This window comes from Coregonus lavaretus (assembly GCF_964263955.1).
Source record: "Coregonus lavaretus genome assembly, chromosome: 21".
Taxonomy (NCBI): Eukaryota; Metazoa; Chordata; class Actinopteri; order Salmoniformes; family Salmonidae; genus Coregonus; species Coregonus lavaretus.
The window spans coordinates 39,500,248-39,521,894 of record NC_140008.1 but is presented as its reverse complement, the minus strand read 5'-3'; the positions used below and the strand labels follow the sequence as shown (position 1 = coordinate 39,521,894).

Here is a 21,647-nt window from a genome sequence, read left to right as displayed (position 1 = left end):
ATCAGCCCAGAACTACACGGCAGGACCTGGTCTATGACCTGAAGAGAGCTGGGACCACAGTCTCAAAGAAAACCATTAGTAACACACTACGCCGTCATGGATTAAAATCCTGCAGCGCACGCAAGGTCCCCCTGCTCAAGCCAGCACATGTCCAGGCCCGTCTGAAGTTTGCCAATGACCATCTGGATGATCCAGAGGAGGAATGGGAGAAGGTCATGTGGTCTGATGAGACAAATATATAGCTTTTTGGTCTAAACTCCACTCGTCGTGTTTGGAGGAAGAAGAAGGATGAGTACAACCCCAAGAACACCATCCCAACCGTGAAGCATGAAGGTGGAAACATCATTCTTTGGGGATGCTTTTCTGCAAAGGGGACAGGACGACTGCACCATATTGAGGGGAGGATGGATGGGGCCATGTATCGCGAGATCTTGGCCAACAACCTCCTTCACTCAGTAAGAGCATTGAAGATGGGTCGTGGCTGGGTCTTCCAGCATGACAACGACCCGAAACACACAGCCAGGGAAACTAAGGAGTGGCTCCGTTAGAAGCATCTCAATGTCCTGGAGTGGCCTAGCCAGTCTCCAGACCTGAACCCAATAGAAAATCTTTGGAGGGAGCTGAAAGTCCATATTGCCCAGCGACAGCCCCGAAACCTGAAGGATCTGGAGGAGGTCTGTATGGAGGAGTGGGCCAAAATCCCTGCTGCAGTGTGTGCAAACGTGGTCAAGACCTACAGGAAACGTATGATCTCTGTAATTGCAAACAAAGGTTTCTGTACCAAATATTAAGTTCTGCTTTTTATGTATCAAATACTTATGTCATGCAATAAAATGCAAATTAATTACTTAAAAATCATACAATGTGATTTTCTGGATTTTGGATTCCGTCTCTCACAGTTGAAGTGTACCTATGATAAAAATTACAGACCTCTACATGCTTTGTAAGTAGGAAAACCTGCAAAATCGGCAGTGTATCAAATACTTCTTCTCCCCACTGTATATAGGCAGCAGCCTCTAATGTGCTAGTGGTGGCTATTTAATAGTCTGATGGCCTTGAGATAGAAGCTATTTTTCAGTTTCTCGGTCCCAGCTTAGATGCACCTGTACTGACCTCGCCTTCTGGATGATAGCGGGGTGAACAGGCAGTGGCTCGGGTGATTGTTGTCCTTGATGTTCTTTTTGGCCTTCCTGTGACATCGGTGCTGTAGGTGTCTGGAGGGCTGGTAGTTTGCCCCCGGTGATGCGTTGGGCAGACCGCACCATCTCTCTCTGTCTCTCTCTCTCTCTCGACCCCCCCCCCCCTCTCTCTCTCTCGCTCTCTCTCTCTCTCTCTCTCTGTCCGAGGCTTGGTGCCAGGCTAAGCTTAGATAAGGCTTTCGGAGGAATGGGAAAAAGCAACAGTCTCATAGCTGCAGGGCCAGTGGTAGCATAGCAGCAGAGCATACCGTATATTATCTGTGTGGCATTCCCTTCCCTGTGTGAGCTGCTTTCAACAACCATTTAGAACTATAACCAAAAAAAATAAAACAACAAAGCTGAAATGTCATTGCATTTCTGTTTATGCAATATGTACACTATGTGATAATCAGGGAGGGGCTTTTAATGACATTGATTAATATGCCCCCCACTACTTAGAAGAATTTGTAGATACAGGCCCTGGTTTACTGCTCTTCAATGTGACTAAACTGCATTTGTTGGTGTTGTATCTTCAGAGACTAATCGAGTCTAACTCTCCGTTCGAGTCCAACAGCGCCTTAAGGACAGAGGTAAAGCACTCAACCTATTGCACATTTTAAAATGAGATAACTGTAGTCAACATCCACTGTAAATATAGTCACTGTTAAGTGTTGATAAAAAAAAAAAGAATATTAACAAAAATCTTCCTGTTCTTTTTTTGCTCTTTTATACTCTGCTTTTTCACTTGTGTGGGAACATGCCTCCAAATAAACCTTATTTAACTGATTGGAACACATGTAAAACACTTTGCTTGGAACACATCATAAAAACATCAATGCAACTTTTCCAAACACCTTATGTCATGGGGTTTCTGTGGATGACTATGGGTTGTGTTTCTTTCTCATTTTTATTTCAACTTTATTTAACCAGGTAAGCCAGTTACAACTGCGACCTGGCCAAGATAAAGCAAAGCAGTGCGGTAAAAACAACAACAACACAGAGTTACATATGGAATAAACAAAATGTACAGTCAATAACACAATATAAAATATATATACAGTGTGTGCAAATGTAGTAAGTTATGGAGGTAAGGCAATAAATAGACCATAGTGCAAAATAATTACAATTATAATTTAGTATTAACACTGGAGTGATAGATGTGCAGAAGATGATGTGCAAATAGAGATACTGGGGTGCAAATGAGCAAAATAAATAAATAATGTAAAAAACAATATGGGGATGAGGTAGTTGGGTGGGCTAATTACAGATGGCCTGTGTACAGGTGCAGTGATCGGTAAGCTGCTCTGACAACTGATGCTTAAAGTTAGTGAGGGAGATAAGTGTCTAAAGCTTCAGAGATTTTTGCAGTTCGTTCCAGTCATTTGCAGCAGAGAACTGGAAGGAATGGCGACCAAAGGAGGTGTTGGCTTTGGGGATGACCAGTGAGATATACCTGCTGGAACGCATACTACGGGTGGGTGTTGCTATGGTGACCAATGAGCTAAGATAAGGCAGGGATTTGCCTAGAAGTGATTTATAGATGACCTGGAGCCAGTGGGTTTGGCGACGAATATGTAGTGAGGGCCAGCCAACGAGAGCGTACAGGTCACAATGCTGGTTATATATGGGGCTTTGGTGACAAAACGGATGACACTGTGATAGACTACATCCAACTTGCTGAGTAGAGTGTTGGAAGCCATTTTGTAAATGACATTGCCGAAGTCAAGGATCGGTAGGATAGTCCGTTTTACGAGGGCATGTTTAGCTGCATGAGTGAAGGAGGCTTTGTTGTGAAATAGGAAGCCGATTCTAGATGTACAGTGAGGGAAAAAAAGTATTTGATTTTGTATGTTTGCCCACTGACAAAGAAATTATTTTACATTCTAGTAATTTAGCAGACGCTCTTATCCAGAGCGACTTACAGTTAGTGAGTGCATACATTTTTCATACTGGCCCCCCATGGGAATCGAACACACAACCCTGGCATTGCAAGTGCCATGCTCTACCAACTGAGCTACAGGAGGCCCTGTCTATAATTTTAATGGTAGGTTTATTTGAACAGTGAGAGACAGAATAACAACAAAAAAAATCCAGAAAAACGCATGTCAAAAATGTTATAAATTGATTTGCATTTTAATGAGGGAAATAAGTATTTGACCCCTCTGCAAAACATGACTTAGTACTTGGTGGCAACACCCTTGTTGGCAATCACAGAGGTCAGACATTTCTTGTAGTTGGCCACCAGGTTTGCACACATCTCAGGAGGGATTTTGTCCCACTCCTCTTTGCAGATCTTCTCCAAGTCATTCAGGTTTCGAGGCTGATGTTTGGCAACTCAAACCTTCAGCTCCGCCACAGATTTTCTATGGGATTAAGGTCTGGAGACTGGCTAGGCCACTCCAGGACCTTAATGTGCTTCTTCTTGAGCCACTCCTTTCTTGCCTTGGCCGTGTGTTTTGGGTCATTGTCATGCTGGAATACCCATCCACGACCCATTTTCAATGCCCTGGCTGATGGAAGGAGGTTCTCACCCATGGCCCCGTCCATCATCCCTTTGATGCAGTGAAGTTGTCCTGTCCCCTTAGCAGAAAAACACCCCCAAAGCATAATGTATCCACCTCCATGTTTGACGGTGGGTATGGTGTTCTTGGGGTCATAGGCAGCATTCCTCCTCCTCCAAACACGGCGAGTTGAGTTGATGCCAAAGAGCTCCATTTTGGTCTCATCTGACCACAACACTTTCACCCAGTTATCCTCTGAATCATTCAGATGTTCATTGGCAAACTTCAGACGGGCATGTATATGTGCTTTCTTGAGCAGGGGGACCTTGCGGGCGCTGCAGGATTTCAGTCCTTCACGGCGTAGTGTGTTACCAATTGTTTGCTTGGTGACTTTGGTCCCAGCTGTCTTGAGATCATTGACAAGATCCTCCCGTGTAGTTCTGGGCTGATTCCTCACCGTTCTCATGATCATTGCAACTCCACGAGGTTGTAATAATAATAATAATAATATGCCATTTAGCAGACGCTTTTATCCAAAGCGACTTACAGTCATGTGTGCATCCATTTTTACATATGGGTGGTCACGGGGATCGAACCCACTACCTTGGCGTTACAAGCGCCATGCTCTACCAATTCAGCTACAGAGGTGAGATCTTGCATGGAGTTCCAGGCCGAGGGAGATTGACAGTTATTTTGTGTTTCTTCCATTTGTGAATAATCGCACCAACTGTTGTCACCTTCTCACCAAGCTGCTTGGCGATGGTCTTTTAGCCCATTCCAGCCTTGTGTAGGTCTACAATCTAGTCCCTGACATCCTTGGAGAGCTCTTTGGTCTTGGCCATGGTGGAGAGTTTGGAATCTGATTGATTGATTGATTCTGTGGACGGGTGTCTTTTATACAGGTAACAAGGTGAGATTAGGAGCACTCCCTTTAAGAGTGTGCTCCTAATCTCAGCTCGTTACCTGTATAAAAGACACCTGGGAGACAGAAATCTTTCTGATTGAGAGGGGGTCAAATACTTATTTCCCTCATTAAAATGCAAATCAATTTATAACATTTTTGACATGCGTTTTTCTGGATTTTTTTGTTGTTATTCTGTCTCTCACTGTTCAAATAAACCTACCATTAAAATTATAGACTGATCATTTCTTTGTTAGTGGGCAAACGTACAAAATCAGCAAGGGATCAAACACTTTTTTCCCTCACTGTGACTTTGGATTGGAGATGCTTAATGTGAGTCTGGAAGGAGAGTTTACGGTCTAACCAGATACCTAGGTATTTGTAGTTGTCAACATATTCTAAGTCAGACCCGCAGAGAGTAGTGATTCTAGTCAGGCAGGCGGGTGCAAGCAGCGTTCGATTGAAGAGCATGCCTTTAGTTTTACTAGCATTTAAGAGCAGTTGGAGGCCACGGAAGAAGTGTTGTATGGCATTGAAGCTCGTTTGGAGGTTTGTTAACACAGTGTCCAATGAAGGGCCAGATGTATACAAAATGGTGTCGTCTGCGTAGAGGTGGATCTGAGAGTCAGTAGCAGCAAGAGCGACATCATTGATATACACATAGAATAGAGTCTGCCCGGGGGGCATGGGCAAGTTGCAGCGGAGGGTGCAGCGCTGGTGGCCGGGGTAGGGGTAGCCAGGTGGAAAGCATGGCCAGCCGTAGCAAAATGCTTGTTGAAATGTTTGATTATCGTAGATTTATCGGTAGTGACAGTGTTTCCTAGCCTCAGTGCAGTGGGCAGCTGGGATGAGGTGCTCTTATTCTCCATGGACTTTACAGTGTAGTTAGTGCTACAGGATGTACATTTCTGTTTGAAAAGGTTAGCCTTTGCTTTCCTAACTGATTGTGTATATTGGTTCCTGACTTCCCTGAAAAGTTGCATATCGTGGGGGCTGTTCAATGCTAATGCAGTACGCCACAGGATGTTTTTGTGCTGGTCAAGGGCTGTCAAGTCTGGGGTGAACCAGGGGCTATATCTGTTCTTAGTTCTGAATTTTGCTTATTTAAGATGGAGAGGAAAGCACTTTTAAAGAACAACCAGGCATCCTCTACTGACGGAATTACATTGACATTTTAGTCATTTAGCAGATGCTCTTATCCAGAGCGACTTACAGTTAATGAGTACATACATTTTCATACTTTTTCATACTGAGGTCAATATCCATCCAGGATACCCGGGCCAGGTCAATTAGAAAGGCCTGCTCGCTGAAGTGTTTAGGGAGCGTTTGACAGTGATGAGGGGTGGTTGTTTGACCGCAGACCCATTACGGACGCAGGCAATGAGGCAGTGATCGCTGAGATCTTGGTTGAAGACAGCGGAGGTGTATTTAGAGCAGGGGTGTCAAACGTACGGCCCGCGGGCCGGAACAGGCCCGCAAACGGGTTTAATCCGGCCCGCGAGATGATAAAAAAAAAAAAAAGAAGATTTTTTTATTTTTTTTATTTTTTGTAAAGTATAAAAATGCGCTGCAATTTTTCTATAAAATAAACTGCTGTTCCAATTGCGTCCACTGGATGGCGCAATAGCAATTGTGTTAAGAAAGCAAACTGTTTATACCGGGGCAGAGCAAATAGGTCAAGCACGTGCAGCCAATGAGCTACTTTGTTTTGCCCGCGATATTTATTACGGCTTCTACTTTTAACATTATGTGCTTTGGCACCCTCATTGCCCCAATATGTCTCTGTCAAAAAAGAGAAAAGTGGACGCAGAGTGCAGAGTGTTCCAAGAAAAATGGTCATCCTATTTATTCACGGAATTGAATGGGAAAGCTGTATGTTTGGTGTGTTCAGAGCATGTTGCAGTGCTGAAAGATTATAACCTTCGTCGCCACTATGTGAGTCTTCATGCCGACAAATATGACAACTTTCAAGGACAGCGGAGATGAGAGAAGGTGAATGAACTGTTGGCGGGTCTGAAGAAACAGCAGTCTGTGTTTACTCACAGCCGAGACATCAGTGACGCTGCAGTGAAAGCTAGCTACCTCATTGCTAATGAAATCGCAGTGGCTTCAAAACCATTTAGTGAGGGTGAATTTGTAAAAACATGCATGATGAAGGCAGCGGAGATTGTGTGCCCTGAAAAGTGGCAGACTTTTGCAAATATCAGCCTGACAAGAAACACAGTTGCAGACAGGATTTCCGATCTTTCAGGGGATTTGGACAGCCAGTTGAAGCAAAAAGTAAAGTCATTTATTGCGTTTTCGGTTGCAATTTTTGAAAGCACGGACATTACAGATGTTGCACAACTGGCCATTTTCATCCGCGGAGTTGATGACACATTGACCGTCACCGAGGAGTTCGTGGAGTTGGTGCCGATGACAGATACAACGACAGCAGCTGATATTTTTACCGCACTCGTCGGCGCGCTGGACAGGGTCGGAGTGGACTGGTCCCGCGCTGTCAGCCTGGCTACAGATGGTGCGCCCTCAATGATCGGGAAAAAAGCAGGCGTTGTGACAAAGTTCAGAGAGAAAGTGCAATCTGCAAATGGAGGACGTGATTTTTTGACTTTTCACTGTATTTTGCACCAGGAGGCTTTGTGTTGCAAGTCATTAAAGATGGATAACGTCATGAAGGTGGTCATCCAAACTGTTAATTTCATCAGATCCAGAAGCCTGAATCACCGTCAGTTTGACAGCCTTCTCAGAGAGAAAGACCACATCTATGGCCTGCCATACCACACTGAGGTAAGATGGTTAAGCCGAGGTGCTGTGCTGAGGCGTTTCTTTGATTTACGAGAAGAAATTGAACAGTTCATGGAAGAAAAGGGCAAACCAGTGTTAGAATTTCATTCCGCAGAATGGATGCAGGACCTTGCATTTATGGTGGATGTTACAGAGCACCTGAATAACTTGAACAAACAGCTGCAAGGTCGCAACAAAGTTGTCACGCAGTATTATGACAGCATACGTTCTTTCAAGTTGAAGCTGTCATTGTGGGAGACGCAACTTGCCGGTGGTGATGCAGCTCACTTCCCCTGTCTGAAAAATGTGTGCGCGACCCAACATGTGGCAGACATGAAGCGGTTCAAAGATAAAATAACGGGACTGTTACGGGAGTTTGAGCAACGCTTTCAGATTTATGTTTATATGTTTTTATGTTTTTGTGCTATTGTTTTTAATTGATTTTATTTTATTTGTATATTTAACATATTCTTGACTCTGTGGTTCTTGCACTTGTTTGGGGAACAGGATTTCATTATTTTTATCTACATTTCTGCCTGAGAAATGACACCCTGATATAGTTCTGTGATCTGTGAAACAGTTCTGTTAATCACTGAGGCATTGTGTGTTTGTGTGTTCTTTTTCTTTAGAATTTTCAAATAAACTTGACGTGTTTTATGATTAATAGTGATGTTGTGCTTGTACTATTTTGGACACACTGTCCTCAGGCTCCAGCTTTATGTTGTATGTTGATCGTATTAAAACAAAGAAAACAATCTGAAGTTGTTGTTTTTAAGTTATATATACCATGATTTTTCCGGTCCGGCCCACTTGGGAATAGATTTCTCTCCATGTGGCCCCTGAGCTAAAATGAGTTTGACACCCCTGATTTAGAGGGTAAATTAGTCAGGATGATATCTATGAGGGTGCCCATGTTAACGGATTTAGGGTTGTACCTGGTAGGTTCCTTGATAATTTTTGTGAGATTGAGGATATCTAGTTTAGATTGTAGGACGGCCGGGGTGTTAAGCATATCCCAGTTTAGGTCATCAAGCAATTCGAACTCTGATGATAGATGGGGGGGGCAATCAATTCACATATGGTGTTCAGGGCACAGCTAGGGGCTGAGGGGGGTCTGTAGCAAGCGGCAACAGTGAGAGACTTATTTCTGGAAAGGTGGATTTTTAGAAGTAGAAGCTCAAACTGTTTGGGCACAGACCTGGATAGTATGATAGAGCTCTGCAGGCTATCTCTACAGTAGATTGCAACTCCGCCCCCTTTGGCAGTTCTATCTAGACGGAAAATGTTGTAGTTGGGAATGGAAATTTCAGAATCTTTAGTGGCCTTCATTAGCCAGGATTCAGACACTGCTAGAACATCAGGGTTGGCGGAGTGTGCTAAAGCAGTGAATAACTCAAACTTAGGGAGGAGGCTTCTGATGTTAACATGCAAGAAACCAAGGCTTTTGCGGTTACAGAAGTCAACAAATGATAGCGCCTGGGGAGCAAGAGTGATACTGGGGGCTACAGGGCCTGGGTTAACCTCTACATCACCAGAGGAACAGAGGAGAAGTAGAATAAGGATACGGCTAAAGGCTTTAAGAACTGGTCTTCTAATGCGTTGGGTACAGAGAAAAAATGGGCAGATTTCCGGGCATTGTAGAATATATTCAGGGCATTATGTACAGACAAGGATATGGAAGGATATGAGTACAGTGGAGGTAAACCTAAGCGTTGGGTAAAGATGAAAGAGATAGCATCACTGGAGGCACCGATTGAGCCGGTCTCCGCATGTGTGGGGGGTGGGACAAAGGAGCTATCTGAGATAGGTTGAGCAGGGCTGGGGGTTCTACATTGAAAAAGTACAGTTAGAACTAACCGAAACAGCAATAGGCAAGGCATATTGACATGGGAGAGAGGCATAAAGCAGTCACAGGTGTTATTCGAGAGAGCTAAGGCAACAGCTGGTAATGGCGACGAAAGTTTGAGCTGAGGCTAAACAGGATAGGGTACCGTAAAAAGGAACAGTCCAGCAGGCATCGGCTGTGAAGCTGAGTGATCATAAGGTCCAGTGAACAGCAACAAGTAAGTCCGGGAGCAGTTCAGTGGCTGCTACACTACAGGCGAGCTGGAGGCACGGCTGTTGATTGCGTGTGCTAGCGGGCCGAGGCTAGCAGATGGATCTTGTGGTCGTCACAACGGGAAGCCTGTTGAAACCACATCAGACGATTACGTCGACAGACCAGTCGTGATGGATCGGCGGGGCTCCGTGTCAACACTAGGAGGTCCCGTCCGGTTGACAGAGAGGTAGATAGCCGGGAGATGGGCCTGGCTCGAGGCTAGCTCAAGGCTAACTGGGGTTAGCTTCAGGACAGTGGTGATTAGCCAACAACGACAACAGCCATTCGGTTGCAGCTAGCTAGTTGCGATGATCTGGTGTTAAGGTCCAGTGATTCAGTGATTCCGGCAGAAATTCCGATATGCTCTGGCTCGATAATTGTCCAGGCTAGAGCTGGCTGGTAGGTAGTGCAGGCCACGGCCACGGACAATGGTGAAGACCGCTAACGGTGGCTAATAGCAAGTAGCTAGTTAGCTGGCTAGCTGGCTAGTTTCAGCCAGAGGTTCTGGATAAAAATGTATGAAGAAATAATAGAATCCATTCCACATTGGGTGAGGCGGGTTGCAGGAAAGTATATCTAGTTAAAGGAGCGAAAGTGAGATTGAGAAATATATTTTTAAAAAACGAAACAAAAAAACAAACAGGCTATTTACATGAGGACACTACAGAAAACATGACCGCACTGCTATGCCATCTTGGAATGCATGTGTCTGAATGTATTCATGTTTGATCCACTGCATGTTCCGTCCATGATTTGTTTGGCTGTCTCTATGTCTTTGTCCTCTAACCTCTTCCTTTGCTGCAATACTATGGACTGTGTGGACTATGCGAACCCTGCTAACCTAGACCTACCAGAACACGGAGATGTCCTTCCCAGACAACAATGCAGAGATCTTTAAGACCCTGCGCTACCTGAGCAGTGTGATCGAGAGCATGAAGAAACCATTGGGAACCCGGGAGAACCCAGCACGGTTCTGTAAGGACCTGTTGGACTGCCAACACAAGCTCTCTGACGGTGACAACTTCATAAAACTGCTTCACAGAACTTATCCAGATGCAATGGACATTTTGTCCCAATCTAAATTTAATCAATATTCTATTTATAATCTTCAGACTTACTTCTACTTAGTAGAATAGTATGTATATGTTATTTGTAGGGGAAATGAGCAAGGAATCATTGTGAAATATGACTGTGTTCTTTCTCTCTGGGGTTGGATGTTGCGGTGCCTTTAGGACTGTTCTGGATCGACCCTAACCTGGGATGCCAGTCAGACGCCATTGAGGTCTTTTGTAATTTCACTGCAGGCGGGCAGACATGTCTCCACCCAGTGGCCTCTAACAAGGTAACATAGCACTGAACTCCAGAACTGCAATCCATCATCACAGGTCCTCCAGCAGATCCATAGCAGTATTAATTCAATAAACAGATTTTATCTAGGTTTAAAGTTTAAAACATTTACATGTGCCTGGTTGCGATGGCACAACCACAGAGGCATGGTGGCAATTCGTAACTTCCACTTAACTTCAGAAGTATTGTACAAAGGTTTTTAGTAAATGGTTATTGCCACTTTCATGCGAAATGGCCATGAATTTCCAGCTGGAACCATCACCGTTTCCTTGATTCCTGTCACATCTGCACAGACACACATTGATGTTGACACTCTGTGGTGTGTGGGAGTATTTACAGTGAGGGAAAAAAGTATTTGATCCCCTGCTGATTTTGTACGTTTGCCCACTGACAAAGAAATGATCAGTCTATAATTTTAATGGTAGGTTTATTTGAACAGTGAGAGACAGAATAACAACAAAAAAATCCAGAAAAACGCATGTCAAAAATGTTATAAATTGATTTGCATTTTAATGAGGGAAATAAGTATTTGACCCCCTCTCAATCAGAAAGATTTCTGTCTCCCAGGTGTCTTTTATACAGGTAACGAGCTGAGATTAGGAGCACACTCTTAAAGGGAGTGCTCCTAATCTCAGCTTGTTACATGTATAAAAGACACCTGTCCACAGAAGCAATTTATCAATCAGATTCCAAACTCTCCACCATGGCCAAGACCAAAGAGCTCTCCAAGGATGTGAGGGACAAGATTGTAGACCTACACAAGGCTGGAATGACTACAAGACCATCGCCAAGCAGCTTGGTGAGAAGGTGACAATAGTTGGTGCGAATATGCAAACGGGAAAAGAACACAAAATAACTGTCAATCTCCCTCGGCCTGGGGCTCCATGCAAGATCTCACCTCGTGGAGTTGCAATAATCATGAAAACGGTGAGGAATCAGCCCAGAACTACACGGGAGGATCTTGTAAATGATCTCAAGGCAGCTGGGACCATAGTCACCAAGAACACAATTGGTAACACACTACGCCGTGAAGGACTGAAATCCTGCAGCGCCCGCAAGGTCCCCCTGCTCAAGAAAGCACATATACAGGCCCATCTGAAGTTTGCCAATGAACATCTGAATGATTCAGAGGAGAACTGGGTGAAAGTGTTGTGGTCAGATGAGACCAAAATCGAGCTCTTTGGCATCTACTCAACTCGCAATGTTTGGAGGAGGAGGAATGCTGCCTATGGCCCCAAGAACACCATCCCCACTGTCAAAAATGGAGGTGGAAACATTATGCTTTTGGGGTGTTTTTCTGCTAAGGGGACAGGACAACTTCACCGCATCAAAGGGACGATGGACGGGGCCATGTACCGTCAAATCTTGTTCCCTCAGCCAGGGCATTGAAAATGGGTCGTGGATGGGTGTTCCAGCATGACAATGACCCAAAACACACGGCCAAGGCAACAAAGGAGTGGCTCAAGAAGAAGCACATTACGGTCCTGGAGTGGCCTAGCCAGTCTCCAAACCTTAATTCCATAGAAAATCTGTGTAGGGAGCTGAAGGTTCGAGTTGCCAAACGTCAGGCACGAAACCTTAATGACTTGGAGAAGATCTGCAAAGAGTAGTGGGACAAAATCCCTCCTGAGATGTGTGCAAACCTGGTGGCCAACTACAAGAAACGTCTGACCTCTGTGATTGCCAACAAGGGTTTTGCCACCAAGTACTAAGTCATGTTTCGCAGAGGGGTCAAATACTTATTTCCCTCATTAAAAAGCAAATCAATTTATAACATTTTTTACATGCGTTTTTCTGGATTTTTTTGTTGCTATTTTGTCTCTCACTGTTCAAATAAACCTACCATTAAAATTATACATTGATCATGTCTTTGTCAGTGGGCAAACACAAAATCAGCAGGGGATCAAATTATTTTTTCCCTCACTGTATGTGTGTTTATATATTAAACCACACATGGAAACGGTTTATGGGTTTATGAAATGCACATTCCTTTACTGAACATAATATGTGTATGATGCCTTGTCCTTCGGTGCTGCTGATGTAGCCTGGAAAAGAGAGAAACGCAGGCTGATAGTTTGCCGGCAATTCATTTGGTTTTGGCGGCAATCATTTGTTGCACTGAATTTACTGTTTCTTATGCCTTTTCTTGTCAGTGTTACTATTCAAGTGAGGTTTCGGTAATCGCTATGTAAATGTAAAACCCTTGCTAAAACCAAGTATAGAGTTTATTTGTTGTAATTAATTGGTATTAGATTTAAAAGGTGATCGAATTGCTCCTGATTTGTAATGTTGTTAATGCATTTCTTTTGAAGCAATGTTTATTTAATGTACAAGTGAATAGGTTGGTTTACTTTTAAGTTTAAGTTTCCCACGTATCTTGTTAAAGTTCTGACCAATGAGGTTGCTTGTTAAGTTGTGGCCAATGGGAGAGTTGACTGTTTGCTGGGGGGAAAAAAGGAGGGAAAGGTTCAAAGAAAAGAGAGGAGAGACGTTATCTGTGTTGGTGAAGAAAAATGACTAAAGGGAATGATAAAGAGAGAACAAAAACATATCTACAGAGTTTTTAAAGGAAATTTTCTATAAGAGAGTGTTATTATGTTGTTAAGAAAAACCTAGTGGAGACTGAAGCTGCCTTCGCATTGTGGTGACATTCGACATCCTCGAGGTTAGCCTATCATCGTACAAGACTTGGAGAGAATTGCTTGTGACGATCGACGAGTTCGGGTTTCCACGGGATGTCTGTTGCTGCTACGGAGTACTGGCTGCATTGATAGCTGTGGATCTTGTGAGGACACCTGCACGGAACTGCTTTACTGTCACGTTCTCTGATGCGGATGTGGTGCGAATCAATTGCAGGACACAGGAGCTAAGTCAATCCAGACTTTACTAGAAATACCAAAACAACAACACGGGTCAAACAACCCGGAGGCGAAATATGCCACAGTGCGTGAAACACTCCAAAACCGAAACTGCGCACAAAACACTAGTGCGTCGGTAAACAAAGAGCGACTGGCAAACAGCACTGCATCAAAACGACAGGAAAACAATTACACACAACACATGACAGAAACCACGAGAACTTATAGGACACATAATCAACACTAAACATGAACAGGTGTACTAAACAGACCAAACCAATCAAACATAGAAAACAAAGAACGGTGGCAGCTAGTACTCCGGAGACGACGACCGCCGAAGCCTGCCCGAACAAGGAGGAGGAGCAGCCTCGGCCGAAACCGTGACAGTACCCCCCCCTTGACGCGCGGCTCCAGCCGTGCGCCGACCCCGGCCTCGAGGACGACCAGGAGGACGCGGATGGAACTCAGTCAGAAGAGACGGGTCTAGGATGTCCCTCCTCGGCACCCAGCACCGCTCCTCCGGGCCGTACCCCTCCCACTCCACGAGATATTGGAGACCCCCCATCCGACGTCTCGAATCCAAGATGGACCGCACAGTGTACGCCGGTGCCCCATCTATGTCCAATGGGGGTGGAGGAGTCTCTCTGATCTCATCTTCCTGGAGTGGACCAGCTACCACCGGCCTGAGAAGAGACACATGGAACGAGGGGTTAATATTCTTATACTCAATAGGCAGTTGTAATCTGTAACACACCACCTCAATCTTCTCAGGACTTTAAACGGCCCCACAAACCGCCGACCCAGCTTACGGCAGGGCAGGCGGAGGGGCAGGTTTCTGGTAGAGAGCCAGACTCGATCACCAGGTGCGTACACCATCCCCTCACTGTGGTGGAGATCGGCGCTCGCCTTTTGACGACGGATGGCCCGCTGCAGATGGACGTGTGCAGCGTTCCACGTCTCCTCCGAGCGCCGCACCCACTCATCTACCGCAGGAGCCTCGATCTGGCTCTGCTGCCATGGTGCCAGAACCGGCTGGTAACCTAACACACATTGGAAAGGGGTTAGGTTAGTTGAGGAGTGGCGTAGGGAATTCTGGGCCATTTCTGCCCAAGGAACATACCGTGCCCACTCCTCCGGCCGGCCCTGGCAGTATGATCTAAGAAACCTACCCACATCCTGGTTCACGCGTTCCACCTGCCCATTACTCTCAGGATGGTAACCCGAGGTAAGGCTCACCGAGACCCCCAAATGCTCCATAAATGCTCTCCAGACTCTGGAGGTGAACTGGGGACCTCGATCAGACACAATATCCACGGGTACCCCGTAGTGCCGGAAAACGTGTGTGAATAGCGCTTCGGCGGTCTGTAGGGCAGTAGGAAGGCCCAGCATAGGGAGCAAACGACAGGCCTTAGAGAACCGGTCCACAACGACCAGTATAGTGGTATTCCCCTGCGAGGGGGGAAGGTCAGTGATGAAGTCCACCGAGAGGTGAGACCATGGTCGTTGTGGAACGGGCAGGGGTTGTAACTTACCCCTAGGCAGATGTCTAGGCGCCTTACACTGGGCACACACCGAGCAGGAGGAGACATAAACCCTCACATCCCTGGCTAACGTGGGCCACCAGTACTTAGCACTAAGACAGTGCACTGTCCGGCCAATACCAGGATGTCCAGAGGAGGGTGACGTGTGAGCCCAATAAATGAGTCGATCCCGAACCTCGAGCGGAACATACGTCCGACCCACAGGACACTTTGGAGGGCTAGGGTCGGAACGCAACGCCCGCTCGATTTCAGCATCGACCTCCCATACAACCGGTGCCACTAGACAAGACTCCGGTAGTATGGAAGTGGGCTCAACGGACCTCTCCTCTGTATCATACCGCCGGGACAGGGCGTCTGCCTTACCGTTCTGGGACCCAGGGATGTACGTGATCTTAAATACGAACCTGGCTAGAAACATGTTCCACCGAGCCTGGCGAGGGTTCAGTCTCCTAGCTGCCCGGATGTACTCCAGGTTCCGATGGTCAGTCAAACTGAGGAAAGGGTGTTGAGCCTCCTCAAGCCAATGCCTCCACACCTTTAGGGCCTGTACCACGGCTAACAGCTCCCTGTCCCCTATGTCATAATTTCGCTCCGCCGGGCTGAGCTTTTTAGAGTAAAAAGCACAGGGGCGGAGTTTAGGTGGCGTGCCAGACCGTTGAGATAGAACAGCCCCTATACCGGCCTCCGACGCGTCCACCTCTACCTGAAATGGTAAGGCGGGATCCGGATGCGCCAGCACCAGAGCCGAAGTAAACAGGCCCTTCAGTTTCCCAAAAGCCCTGTCCGCCTCAGCTGACCACTGCAAGCGCACCGGACCCCCCTTCAGAAGAGACGTGATGGGAGCTGCCACCTGTCCAAAACCCCGGATAAACCTCCGGTAGTAATTCGCAAAGCCCAAAAACTGCTGCACCTCTTTAACAGTGGTTGGGGTTTGCCAATTACGCACGGCTGACACACGGTCCACCTCCATCTTCACCCCTGACGCGGACAACCGATAACTCAAAAAGGAGACGACTCCTGGAAAAACAGACATTTCTCTGCCTTGACATACTCAACACTCGACGCACCAGGGCTACATGCTCGGCTCGGGTAGGAGAGTACACCAGAATGTCATCAATGTACACGACCACACCTTGCCCCTGCATGTCCCGGAAGATCTCATCCACGAATGATTGGAAGACCGAAGGAGCGTTCATCAACCCGTATGGCATGACGACATACTCGTAATGACCCGAGGGGGTACTAAAGGCTGTTTTCCATTCATCGCCCTCCCTAATGCGCACCAAGTTATATGCGCTCCTGAGATCCAGTTTTGTGAAGAAACGCGCTCCGTGCAATGACTCCGTCATAGTCGCAATCAGAGGGAGTGGATAACTGTATTTCACAGTAATCTGATTGAGACCACGGTAATCAATGCACGGGTGCAACCCTCAATCCTTTTTCTTCACAAAAAAGAAGCTTGAGGACGCAGGGGAAGTGGAGGGCCGTATGTATCCCTGTCTCAAAGATTCGGCTATGTAAGTCTCCATAGCCTTTCTCTCCTCTTGAGACAAAGGATACACGTGCCTCCGTGGGAGCACTGCTCCTGCCTGGAGGTCTATCGCACAATCCCCCTGTCTGTGAGGAGGCAACTGCGTCGCCCTCGCCTTACTGAACACAAGTGCCAAATCCCCATATTCAGGTGGAATGTGCAATGCGGGCACTTGGTTTGGACTTTCCACCGAGGTCGCCCCCACGGAAACACCCAGACATCGCCCCTCACACTGAGCAGACCACTCCTTAAGAGCTATCTGTTGCCACGAAATGGCAGGGTTATGGGTACTTAACCAGGGAATTCCCAGCACCACCGGGTACGCAGGAGAGTCGATCAGATATAGCTGAATAGTCTCCTCATTACCCCCCTGCGTACACATCCTAAGTGGCGCTGTGACTTCCCTAATCAACCCCGACCCCAACGGGCGGCTATCTAAAGCATGAACGGGAAAAGGATCGTCGACAGGCAGGAGGGGAATCCCTAAATCTAAACAAAACTTTCGGTCAACAAAATTCCCAGCTGCGCCTGAATCTACTAGCGCCTTATGCTGGGAATGAGGTGCAACCTGTGGAAAACTAACAGGTATACAAAAGTGCACAACAGAGAGCTCTGGGTGAGTGGGGCGTCTACTCACCTGGGAATGCTCCCCAGTGCGTGGCCTGTTGTCCCCTCCTCCTGGAGACCCTCCCCAGCACCTGGCCGCAGTGTGCTCTCCACGGCCGCAGTTGGTGCAGGGGACAGCCTCCTTCGGGCTCCTTCTCCTCCTTTCTCTAGCGCCAGCACCCCTCGGAGGTGCCGGAGGATGGAATGGACGGACCCCACTCGGAACGTCCACGGGTGGCCAGCAGGGTGTCCAGACGGATGGACATGTCGACCAACTGGTCGAAGGTGAAATTGGTGTCCCTGCAGGCCAACTCACGTTGAACGTCCTCCCGTAGGCTACATCGAAAATGGTCGATGAGGGCCCGTTCATTCCACCCTGCATCTGCCACTAGATTCCGGAACTCCAGTGCGAACGCCTGTGCGCTCCTCCTCCCCTGTCGGAGGTAGAATAGACGCTCCCCCGCCGCTTTGCCCTCAGGTGGATGGTCGAACACGGCCTTGAAGCGACGGGAGAACTCCGCGTAGGAGATGGTGGTGGCGTCTATCCTCCTCCACTCGGCGTTGGCCCATTCCAACGCCTTGCCCGTGAGACAGGAGATGAGGGCGGAAACGCTCTCGTGTCCCGAGGGCACCGGGTGTACAGTGGCCAGGTAGAGCTCCACCTGCAGGAGGAACCCCTGACACCCGGCAGCTGGGTTCCGGGCCTGAGACATTTACTTTGCTGAGGCATTATCTACGAGTAGTGAGTAACTACAAATGTGGGGTGGACTTCGGGACTTTATGCATGTCGTCATTTTTTTTTTAGGTCCAACACGCGCCCATGGTTTAAGCAAGCTTGCAAATAATTTGGACATGGGTTGTGGAGAAATCATTGGAGTTTATTATTTGTATTTCTTTTGATGTGGTACATTGAAAATGTGATAATATAGATCTTGAACCTTATGTCTGTTGTATTGGTGGAGTCATTTACTGTTTCAGTTTCATTTAATGCATGGGAAAGCATATCCTTATAATAATAACCATGTCTATAATAATTTTATCTGAAGTTAATACCCTATTTGTCATTCACCCTAGTGAATTTACTATAGGGATTCTTATTGGAGATGTCCTTCTCACCTAATATCCCATGCTGTTCAGATATTCTAAGTAAGGTAATGTCGTGAGAGTCAAATTCGAGCCTGGTGGGAGGGTTACATAAAGTTTAAAACGGTTTGCAAACGTAGCCTACATGTAATCCTCATAGTGGAAGAGGTGAATTGTTTGTTCCTCTGTCATGCTCCTGCTGCGACGGGAGGTAGGTCAAACCACAGATTATCCATTATATCGACCAGATACTCAAGTGGCCGCTCTAACAATGAAAATAAATGTCTTCAAAAATGGAAGGTAGTCGGGGGAGGCAAGATCAGGTGGGACCATTCAAGTCAATGAGAGGGCAGATACGCGTGTGAACAACAAGCACAACTCCAATATAAAGTGTTTTTTATCTCAAAGTTGCCAGGATGTGTACAGTTTCCGTCGGCATCACCTCACCACTGTAAATAAACACCCTCATTCTGAGTTTGCGCTGTATCGAAGTGTCTGCCTCCTCACTGAAACCTCCACTGCTAGGGCAGCCTCCGTTACTGTGTGTCTGTGTGTGATGAAAGAATCATTGAGAGTTAATGAAATGTTGGACATTCTTTTTTCTGTACACTCGATATGATAATTGCTCCCCAGACGCAGTAGATTTTCGGAATAATTTTGGAAAGCTGAGCTGACACACTGCTTGATGTGCACCAATGGTCATCATAGGTCATACATACCAATGTCTTGCATCATATCAGAATGCTGTTTCCGTTAATAAAAGTCAGCCCCACACAGCAGTAGTTATCAAAACTTTTCTCTCTTGGAACCCATTACAGAGGCTTAGATGAATGGAAAGAAACAATTTAATCACTAAGTGTTCTTCTATTACAGCCAAATGTTTGACTCATTGTGCTTGCAGCAAGAACCCTGCACTTAATAACACTGACTGGAATATTCCTTTTTGTAAAATGGAATTGTAAACGAGGAACAGAGAGAGATACATTAACAGATACTTCCCGTCCATTCTCCCCCCTAACCTTCTTTTGCTTGCCCCACAGCTGTCGTTCGATGTACATAAGGTCCAAATGAAGTTCCTCCATCTCCTGAGCACAGAGGCCTCTCAGGATATCACCTTCCACTGTCTGAGTGAGCCGCCTTTCAGCCCCACAGACACCTACAGCGCTAACGGCCCAGGACAGGAGTACCAGGATAGACCACCGAGGTTCAGGGGATGGAACGGCCAGATGTTTGAGGCAGACACACTACTTGCACCTCTACTAGACGAGTGCAAGGTAAGGAGCCCGAGGGAGGAAGAGATATACGTTTATTTCGCTTCAGAACTGGATGTGTATTCATAAAGCATCTCAAAGTAGCATTGCTGATCTAAGATCAGGTCCTCCCTGACCATGTAATCTTATTCATTATAATCTAAAAGGCAAAACGGATCCTAGATCAGCATTAACCATTGTGTGTCAATTGCTTCATATTGTATATTTTCCCTTCTAGATCCAGGATGGCAGCTGGCACCAGTCACATTTCTTCTTCCATACTCAGGACAGCTACGAGCTCCCTATCGTAGACATAGAGGAACCACCATCGTCACAGCCCAATCACCTGCGCCACCTCGAGGTGGGACCTGTCTGCTTTCTGTGAGGTCATCTATCACCAGCCTGCCTGTCCAAAATATGAACTATGAAAAATCAAGCATGCCATAAGCAAGCCAAAATGTCTGCTCCCCAAACCAAAGAGAATGTAAGCCCAAGCGGAGTTGGTCAGGTCTACTCCCCCACATGGTGACAAACGCCCTGTTCAATCAATGGCAGTCTTCTGCGGAAGAACTCAATCCATAGGAAACTAGGTCAACTTAGAGTAAGATGGCCGCAGGAGAGCAGTATATACAAATATTTATCAAATAAATGTGTAAAGTGTGTCTGTTTTTTGTTTTGTTTTTCAAAAGGTGCTTGGGTTCATTGGAAAGTTGGTCCCTGAATTTAGGAAAGGGCTCATCCACACAACACCCTCCAAAACCAAACTCAAATCCTGTACCTCCCACCCTTTTCCTCCTACTCTCCCATATACACCCTTCCATCCATACTCAGAAGGGGCCTAGCTATCCGAAGGAAAGCTCCATGGCCTTTGTGACAGAAACACTGTCCGACCAAAACTTTGTAAGAGTGCAATAGCTTGTGGATTAAGCGTGAGAGATTTCATATTGCATTTTCAATCGAAGGTCAACCACCAGCTCGGGCAGCCATTTTGTTTTTTATTAATGTTTGAATCTGTTGTACAACAAGGCTGGACGTTTACACCTTGGGTGTGTCCAAAATGGCAACCTATTCTCTATGTAGTGCAATAGGTTTAACTTATGGCCCATAGAGCTCAAACAGTGCACTATATAGGGAATAGGGTTCTATTTCGGACACAACCCTTGACATATGGCGCTCTACCTCCTGCTTGTATGCCTTCTAAGTATAGGTGCTTGTGTCAAGTAATTTTTTGTCCTTACAAGTTGTATGTACCAGTTACATCAAGATCTGGATCGGTAATTTATATGAACCATCTGTTGACAAATTCCATATTTTTTTGCGTTTACTTTTTAATTTGGTAGGTGGTAACCTATCATTGGTGTTGCAACAGACACAAGAGCGTGAGACATCAGTGAGTTGCGAGACAATTTTCCTGTGTATATTTTGACATTATATGGTTGATTATTTAAATCCTTTTGTTTTTGTTCACATTACTGTACCCCAATAAATTATACTCTCAGAGATCTATTTTGTCAACTCCAACTTAGTCCAAATAACTATTTATGTAAAAATGTGTACTTGTATACTCTGTACACATTATGTCTATGTTCAATGTATACGTTCATGTTCACTACAGTGGTGAGTGATAGGTCATACTGGCAGCTAGCAAAGGCCAGAGCCAGAACGCATATGAAATAGCAATTATCTTGTTCTTAAGTTATGTTACATTAAACCTAGTGTAATTAAGTAAGTAAATGTTGAAAACATGTAAATATGAAATATGTTGACATTAAATAAATGAAAAGGCCCAGTGCAGTCAAAAACTTGATTTTGCTGTGTTTTATATCTATATTTCCACACTATGAGGTTAGAGGAATACTGTGCAATTTGAAAATGATTATTGATAATGCCCATTTAGTGTAAGAGCTGTTTGAAAAGACCGCCTGAAATTTTTGTCTGTTTTGGTGGGATGGAGTTTTGGCCTTCCATG

At 45.9% G+C, this 21,647-nt stretch overlaps 1 protein-coding gene across 1 annotated transcript in view; it reads left to right on the top strand.

Annotated features, from left to right (window-relative positions):
• Positions 1–21,475, top strand: part of LOC311148665 (uncharacterized protein) — a gene marked incomplete at its 5' end in the record, with an annotated part of 169,361 nt that extends 147,886 nt beyond the window's left edge. The window contains 5 exons of the mRNA XM_084185648.1: positions 1,715–1,768; positions 10,308–10,476; positions 10,695–10,804; positions 19,469–19,702; positions 19,917–21,475. Coding sequence (XP_084041774.1) covers positions 1,715–1,768; positions 10,308–10,476; positions 10,695–10,804; positions 19,469–19,702; positions 19,917–20,063 — 714 coding nt within the window. The 3' untranslated portion in view covers positions 20,064–21,475. The remainder of the gene's footprint in view (positions 1–1,714; positions 1,769–10,307; positions 10,477–10,694; positions 10,805–19,468; positions 19,703–19,916) is intronic.
• Positions 21,476–21,647: the final 172 nt, after the last annotated feature.